This window comes from Notothenia rossii (assembly GCF_949606895.1).
Source record: "Notothenia rossii genome assembly, chromosome: 2".
Lineage (NCBI taxonomy): Eukaryota > Metazoa > Chordata > Actinopteri > Perciformes > Nototheniidae > Notothenia > Notothenia rossii.
The window spans coordinates 54,689,761-54,698,516 of record NC_136904.1 but is presented as its reverse complement, the minus strand read 5'-3'; the positions used below and the strand labels follow the sequence as shown (position 1 = coordinate 54,698,516).

At 40.3% G+C, this 8,756-nt stretch overlaps 1 protein-coding gene across 9 annotated transcripts in view; it reads left to right on the top strand.

Moving 5' to 3' along the window:
• The first annotated feature begins 863 nt into the window (after positions 1 to 863).
• The window catches only part of LOC307028658 (uncharacterized protein), a 10,866-nt gene continuing 2,973 nt past the window's right edge, over positions 864 to 8,756 (top strand). For 2 of the 9 annotated variants that reach the window (XM_079663876.1, XM_079663874.1), the window contains exons 1-6: positions 864 to 1,144; positions 2,025 to 2,202; positions 3,469 to 5,281; positions 6,054 to 6,119; positions 6,529 to 6,661; positions 7,936 to 8,191. In XM_079663876.1, coding sequence (XP_079520002.1) covers positions 6,617 to 6,661; positions 7,936 to 8,191 — 301 coding nt within the window. In that variant the 5' untranslated portion in view covers positions 864 to 1,144; positions 2,025 to 2,202; positions 3,469 to 5,281; positions 6,054 to 6,119; positions 6,529 to 6,616. The remainder of the gene's footprint in view (positions 1,145 to 2,024; positions 2,203 to 3,468; positions 5,282 to 6,053; positions 6,120 to 6,528; positions 6,662 to 7,935; positions 8,192 to 8,756) is intronic. The other 7 variants (XM_079663872.1, XM_079663871.1, XM_079663875.1 and 4 more) reach the window with 7 other exon arrangements.

Genomic DNA, 8,756 nt, shown 5'->3' with positions numbered 1-8,756 from the left:
TGGTTATCATTACATCTTACTTCTAAAGGCTCCGTTTGGTGAGTCACTTTAAACAACAGCCGCCCATCGAGAGCACTCGCTTCAAGAGGCTGGGGTAGAGGTTTAGTTTTTATGTCACATTTTTTAACTAAACCCCAATCCATAAGACTTTCGTCCGCCCCTGAGTCAATGAGAACACCATGAGTAACTACATTGTCTCTGATTTTTACCTGGATCCGGGTCAGGGTGCGAGGAGGAAAGTCAGAGGAAGAGATCCGGCTCACCAACGTACTCCTCTTCATTGGTGAGCCTCCTCTTTTACCGGACAAGCCGCTTGTGGGTGTCCGCGCTGCCCGCAGTAGAAACACAGACCTTCCTTGAATCGACGCTGACGTTCTGCCAGCGACAGCTTGGCGCGGCCCAACTGCATTGGCTCCTCCACGGAGCCAGGGGGCGCTGTTGTCCGGAACGCAGGTGGTGAGGGGTGACGGGGCCTCCAAGAAGAAGTAATATCCAGCGGCGAGCGTCTCCTCTGGAGAGGTGGATCAACCGCATCCTTGGATTTATTCCTTCTCCTCTCCGTCAAACGATTGTCTATACGTAAAGCCATGGATATGACAGAGTCCAAATCAGCGGGCAGATCGAGAGGCGCCAGCTGGTCTTGTAAAGAATCCGAGAGACCGCTGACGAAAGCGTCAAACAATGCAGCGGAGTTCCAGCCGCTGTCGGCTGCCTTAGTCCGGAACTCGATGGCGTAGTCAGCCACACTCCGCTGATGTTGTCGCAGCTTGATCAGAGCCCGAGCTGCTTCCCTGCCCGGCGTGGTTTGATCGAAGGTCTTCCTCATAGTGTCTATGAAGTTTTCCAGAGACCCGCAGATAGGCGAGCCTCGGGACCATTCTGCCGTGGCCCACGCTGCTGCTCGGCCGGAGAGATGAGAGATCATAAAAGCCACTTTGGAAATGTCCGTGGGAAAAGCAGCCGGTTGGTGGTGATAGTGTAACTCACACTGCACGATGAACGGCCGGCAGCCTTCTGAGTCCCCGGAGTACCTTTCGGGTGGAGCCAGACGCATGGAAGCCCTGTGCGGCTCAGTAACCCGGTTGGGATCGAATCCGGTCACCGCTGGAACCGGAGGAGTCGTAGGAGGAGAAACAGCCTGCAGGTGAGTGAGCACACGCTGAACCTCTGCTGCCAGTAGATTAACTTGGGTCGTCAACGATGTTTGTAGTTCCCCCTGGCTGCTGGTTAGATCCTGCACTCCCTGCTGCATGGTGACCATACGCTCCTCTTGTTGCCCAAGACGTTGGCCCTGAGAGCGGATAGCGTTCTTAATCTGATCTGAGTCGGCTGAGTTCATTTTGATGGTCAGTTCGTACTGTCAAGGGGAGAACACTGAGGCATGAACTCAATTGCACGACTCAAAACTCAGACTCAGATAGCGTTTCAAAATAAAGACTTTACTGGAATTTGCACAGTAATAAAACAAGGAAAACAAAACCACTCTTTCGAGGAAAACTATAATGCGATCTATAGCATAGGTCCGTGAAAGGTCCGTGAAAAGGTCCGTGAGGTAAGCCGATACGTGGTCTTCGTGAGACAACGAACTGACAATTAACAGGAGGGAGCTAACACAATATATACACAGGTAAAGGGGACACAGTTGGAAACAATCAGGGCGGGGAAAATAATCAAGGACGCAGGAGACAGAAAAGGGGCGGGGAGCGTGGAGGCCTGAAATGAGAGGAAGAAATAATTAAGGGTATAGACATAAAGCACAAGACAAAGGGACATGACAACTTTAACATAAAGAATAAACTTTCACAATAAGTTTCTTGGACATGACAAACAGAATTAACTATTATATGTAGGAAGTTTAGGAAGTGTCTCATAAGTTAAAAATCCCTAATGTATCCAACAAAACATTATGAACAAATCATTGTTTTTATTATGATGCTAGGATATTAGGATACATTCAAATGTAAACAACAGTTTTGTGTATTTATCTAATTGATCTCTCTACCTCTCAACAATTATTTTCCCAGCTGGAGAAGTTGCATGCCCTTGGCTTGAAGCCCCTGCTGCTGCTGGCGTATCCCCCTACCAAGAGGGTGCCACGGACATCTAAAATGAAGGTTTTGATTCCCATGCATGCCCAGCTTAGCCCATCAGCCAAGACATGCCTCAACAATGTGGAGGCCATTTTCAAGCTGATGGTTGCAGGTGAGATTGCATTTATTGAATAACCATCTGCAGGAGTCACTCATGCATATATTGACTATCTGTTATACAATGTGTGGTGTTGATTTGTCCTGTTATTTCAAAGCAACAAAGAGAGTAGTTTTAAAGAGCTGGGGTCTCATTTATAACTGTTATGTATGCACAAAACAGGGCTTGAAAGAGGTGTATGCCACTTCCCATGCAAAAGTTGTAATCTATATATATTTTTTAATTGACAGAAGATTTTGATGACAGGGGAAATTTTCTATGCAGATGGTGAGGTGGTGAATTGAAGCCAGATTGTAGAAATACATGTTATAAGCATCATTATACATATAATAAAGCCTATGAATCCTAATTATATTGCAGGCCAAAACTTAAATAAATACATTTTGTTCACTTATCATACTTCCATTTTCCAATGATAACCCAGTGTGGGGGATACCATTGACTTTTGCAAATATTGAAGCGATCAGTTTGATTGCTGTAAACATTTAATTACTGTATGATACTCGTAATGCTGCATGGTGGACCACTGGCACTGCTAGGACCCCCTGCATGTAAGAATTAAGAGGGGACAAGTGTTCTGGGACATCCTCCACCACAATCAGAGTCACAGTCACACAGTCAGCAAAAAAATGTGTTTCTTCTTCAAATAAATTGCACTGAGCAGTGGCTCTGTGGACAACCCTCAGCTTCTCTGGCTCCTCTGCCCTGATGCCAAGCAGATACCTGTGGGTGACATCATACTCAATCAATCATTTTTTTACAGTTTAGATTGAATAGGGTTGCCTTTTTTTGCATGTTTTGCACATTGGCCTAATTTCGTATTTTATAATGTACAGTATGTGTGTATTCCATGTTTCTGTTTTCGAACATTCAATGTTCAAAGGTGTTATTGTCATATGCACCGCTACAGCGGAGTTGTTGGAAATGACAATCTCCCAGGCTCCTCCAACAATGCAGCATACAAATAGTACAAGAAGAAATAAAATAGTGCAAGAAGAAACTAGTCCAACAACGTAGGTGCAAAACTAACATGCAGGAATAAGTCAAATATATACTTATAAAATAGAATAAGATAAGACAAAAAGCAAAATGAAATACTAATATGGGGAGGCATGAATGAAAAGGTTGTATAAACAGATTTGGATATGTATAAATATATTATATATGAACAGATAACTAACCAATGCAACATTATGGTATTATACATAATAAATAAATATGTGGGCTTTTAAACAGATTTGTACTACAAACCCTTTGTAGGTTGGACAAGACTCAACCCAGACCAAGAGGAGAACCCTGACACACCAACACCACCCCAAGACCCACCCAACCAACTGCCTGATGAAAGCTACATCTTCAATTTGGCGCCATGTGATCCATCACCCATCACCCATAGACAGCAACCACAGGAAACAGCAGATCCACCACCACACCACAATGAAAAAAAGGGGAAAGTGGGGTTGTTCAATTTGCAAATATGCATTTAATATATGAAACATAATTTATAATTTATTCATGTTTCATGTAGGACTATGTTAATCTTGAGGGCTGTACGTTCTATAAGTCTCAATCATGTTAAGAAATAAGAAAAAAGTTAAGTTTGTCTCTGTAACTCCGCCCACTGAGCACATACGTCAGCAGCTTGCTCCGCAGCCGATTAATCAGCTTCTAATTATTATTTACAAATATTTTATTCACAAATTAATATGGTCGGACTCAAACCCGTACTTTAATAGTTTCGTAATTGAACCTGAACAATATGGCACTTTAATGGACTAGATGTAAAGCAGAAAAAATTGCTAAATATATTTATTTTAAAAAATGTGAAGCTTTTTCTTTTTTAAACAAAGGAGGGGGGAGGGGGGAGGGGTTCTACCATGTTTTCTTTCCGCATCGGAGGAGTAAGCTGGTTCCCGGTTCCCGAGAACATCTCTACAAGGTAAAAGTTATTTAATGTCATCAAATGTTCGGTGGTGAGGTGAGTTTATATTCATTGACTTGTGTTTAGCGTGTTTTTTTATACTGTGAGTATTTGTAGAGTGTAAGTCCGACAGTTGCTTGATTTACAATATTTAAAACTATGAACCTTGCCCAAAGTTATGCACATTAAACCAAGCTCAGTGGGGAGGGGGGAGTCATATCTGATGGATGAGCTTGTGGCATGTTTGCATGTCTATAGGCTACGTCTTGTTTTAAATTATTGTTTCATGTCTGCTGTCAGGCGGTGTATAACTTTAGTGCGTCGGTCCGGCTCTGCATGTATACTCTTGTGCCGACTTTTAAGGGCGCTGATGCAGGTTGTAGGCCTACCTTACGTTAAGCGACCATCTTTACCCATTTAAGGTGTTGATTGTTAAAGATAAAATATTGTCTGTGGGACCGCAGTGTTTTCCCTAAAAAACTGTTTTTATGTCTCTGCTTTGATCCGCTCTGTGTTCATGTAAATACCGTAAATACACACAGATCAAAACAGAGACACTATATTGTGTGTGGGGGTGTGTCCCGGAAAGCGACACTTGATACTGGAAAGTGGAGGATATTAATGATTGTGTTATTAATGATGTGCGGTGATCATACCATGAATACGGGGGACATGCCGGACAGATCAAGTAAGGGTTACGATCCACCCGCTGTGAAATGAACTTATCTTCCATATTTGCCGTACACTTGTGTTTACGGAAGTTGAGATGTTTCTCGGTTGTGATTGGTTGTTCCTCGTCACATGACAAGCGGTGCGCGCTGCTGCAGTGCACGTCTCCATTGAAACCAATGGAAATGAGCTCGCAACGCTGATGTGTATGGCTCCGTACAAAGTTGTACTCATTGCATTAGTATAGGCTACTGTAGCTTTTTACACTGGAGGCGCCCATCTCGGCCGAAGTCGGTTCATATTAACCTAAAGGTACATCATTAAATGGTAAATGTCGCCTTTAAGGAGCAGAACATTTTTGTTTTATTTGTGTGTGAATAATGAAATAATTTCAAATATGTTTTTCTGTGATAGGTAATTGGTGTGGAGAAGATTGACCTCAGCCTTGCTTTGAACATTGTTCCAAAGGCTCTGTAGTAAATGGTGAGTATTCAAATGTTTTGTGAGATTTACTTGACTAACTTAAACTTGATCTTTAACAAATTGAAAACTAGTATTAGTCTGACAATTTCTGAATATTTATTCATAACATTTACATACTGCACACATTGCAGGGATATACACATTTTCTGATTTATTAGGCAAAAGTTATTCAGAAAGTGAGAGGCAAAAGCCAAACATTCTGTGATAAAGCCTCCTTCACAAAAGTGATAATGTTTTGTTTCTTGAAATGGCTATAAGGCTGTTTCTTATATGTAGTCTTATATTACAGTAATACTTATTTTAAGTCGCTTTGGAAAAAAACTTAAACAAAATGAAATGTAATGTAGTCTAACCTGGTTGTTCGTACTTGATATAAAAAGTTGTTCTCACTATGGAGCCAAAACAGGAGTAATCTGGTCCCTTTTCCGTGCTCTGGTCAATACATTTTGAATCAGCTGAAGCAACTTAACTGAGTTTTTGGTACACCCTGATAATAAAGAGTTACAATAGGCTAGCCTTGAAGTAACAAATGCATGGACTAGTTTCTCTGCATCATTTTGAGGCAAGATATGCCTGGTATGTGATTTTGTATAATACATTTAGCACACAACTACAATCATGACATCATTAGAAAATGAAATGATTTCATGATTTTTATGACTGTGATATTTTGTTTTCATTGATAAATGCGGAGTTTAAGCGTATAACAACCCTGCCCCTCCAATCAAGATTTCTCTCTCTAATGGATGTGCTATCTGACAAACTTCTGAAGGTTTTTGAGAAGAGAGGAGGACAGATAGGCCAGCGTCTGAACTGTATTATGTCAAACATGACTCAAGTAAGAATTAATTTTAAGGAAATTATACATTGAGTCAATAGTGTACACATTTCATTGAGCAAAACAGATTCTTTATTTTCTTATTCCCCTTCACTTTTTTGTTGGGTGTTAAAATATGTATTTATTTAAACACCACAGAGCATATAGCCAAAAGTATGTGAACATCCCTGTTTTTTGTTTAATAGCCAGACTACACTGAAAAGCTAGAGGGCTTTTAATTTAAAACGGATACAGGAAATGAAACATTTTGTATCAGGTCAGACAGGAGTATATCAGATAACAAGGAGGCTTAAAAGTACTGAAATCTGACCAAATGTACTTGTTAAACACAGGGAGTTAGTAATGGGTATATATATGTATTGATTTGTTAGATCTCACTCTGTTCCTTTTGTGACTGTGCGCTCTGCAGGCAGAAGATGAAGACGTCATTCTGCGGTCCATTCAGGGGATTACAGTGGGACTTTATGTCGTCAAACACAATTCCACCATGAGACCAGATGACAGATGAGACCGGAGGACAGATTTTCCTGGAAGGCCAACAGGTACTAACTGATGTGGACAACATTGCATTAGCTGCTGCTGTTTGGACTAATGTATGCAATGAACCTGAACGACCCCCCTAAACTGAAGTGCACATTCGAAGTGCTCCAGCAAATGTTAATGGAGCTAGACGGCAACATGCGCTCCAAGAAAGCCCAATCGTCTAAAAACAAACTATTTGAGTGAGCTGTTGCCATGGACCATTGTGCACTTTTACAGCATTCATACTGGACTTTCATCGATACAACTGTCTTGCACTTTCTTTGCTCATGCTTTTTGCTGTATTGATTTGCATGTTTCAGAAATGTGGGTTTTTCCTGGGGTCATGTGTTTTCAGAATGTACCCCTTGTCATGTGTTTCAGAATGTACTAATTGCACTAATTGTACTAATGTACTAACTTCAAAATGTCAGTTCTTGTTTTTATTTGTAATACTTTCTTTAGTGCATATGTGGTGAGAAACCAGGCCATTATTATACTTTCATGTATTTTTCCAAAGCAATGCCATTGCTTTTTTGTATTAAAGTGCCCTTTCATATTAGCAGGTTACTATTTAAATAATGGATTTGCAAGAACATTTCCTTTTTTCGGCTAGGCGTTGACATTTTCTGTTAATTGTTTAAGCTTCCTTGCTGTGTTCTAACACAATAATATATATGTACATGCATCACACATTTTCTATTTCTTCTATTTCTTTATTTTCAATGTATTTGTTAATTCTCCTGGGGCTGCATGATGGAAAAACCAAAAGCTCATCTGGATGGGTGGTGGTTGTTAATATTGTTTTATTTTTTGAGAAAAATACATGAATGTTGTTCAAAGAAATGTGTTTGTGTTTATTGACTATTTGTTTTAAAATGTTATGATAAATGCTGTAGATATAAGAGATTAGGATGGATCCTGTAGAAGAATGTACGACATGAAATAAATAATCTTATGTACCCCTTGAGCACTAGGTAGATTAAACAGAAAACTATAGCATGTAGTTTCAACAAAACATTAATGTGGCTTTAACAGGTACAAATGAAATATACTGAGTATATTAAAAGCCAAAAAAATGAACATTAAAAGACATGTTGGTTAAACATAGGGTAAATGAATATACCTATATTAAAGGAAATATTCACATTAACATAACAATTTCATGTTTCTTTGACATAACATAGTTGTGTGTCTCTAACATAATGGAATAGTTTTGAGTACATGTTTGTAATATGTGCAACCGGTTTCCATATTAAAATCATGTTAATCCAACAGCCTTTTTTTTTCAGTGCAGAATCCAAGCACCCACCCACCACCACACCAGGCTCCAAGCACCCACCCACCACCAAACCAGGCTCCCAGCACCCAACCACCACCACACCAGGCTCCAAGCACCCACCCACCACCACACCAGGCTCCCAGCACCCACCCACCACCAAACCAGGTTCCCAGCACCCACCCACCACCAAACCAGGTTCAAATTATGCTGAAACCATCACACCAAATCCCACCAATGCGGCAGCCACGTAAAAGAACCAAAACAATGAAAGGTATGTTTAGCTTATATTCTACTCAAATTTAGATGCCACATAAGCATCAGTAAGTTAATGTTGCGATTTTTGTAGACGTTTCAAACATTGATTTATTAAAGGCCGGACTCATATTTGCCTTCAAATGTTATGCATGGATGCTATATTTATGTTTCGCACGCATGCACATTTTGGAGTTAAAACAAAGACACAACAGTAACCTGTAAGTATGTTGTCTGATAAGCTGAAGTCACATTCATTAAAACCTTTCTATACTCTATAATTTAATAGAAAGCTTGCACATCATTGCTTAATGTAATATAGTGCTACAGAGCCCAAGTCCCAGTGTAATTAATATAAGACTAAAACATATCCACTCAGTAGCAAGCAATGTAAGATGTAATCAGTCCATTAGCAGACACAGCAACATCCCGAAGGAATGGCAGAGAAGCTAAGATTTTGAATAAAACCATGTGTAGACTCTTAAACTTCTGTGATTTCTCAGTAGGAAACACTAAATGTGCTTATGTCACACAGTGGAAATGTTTGTGCATTCTGAGTTGAGCCCTATACAAAACGTACTTTA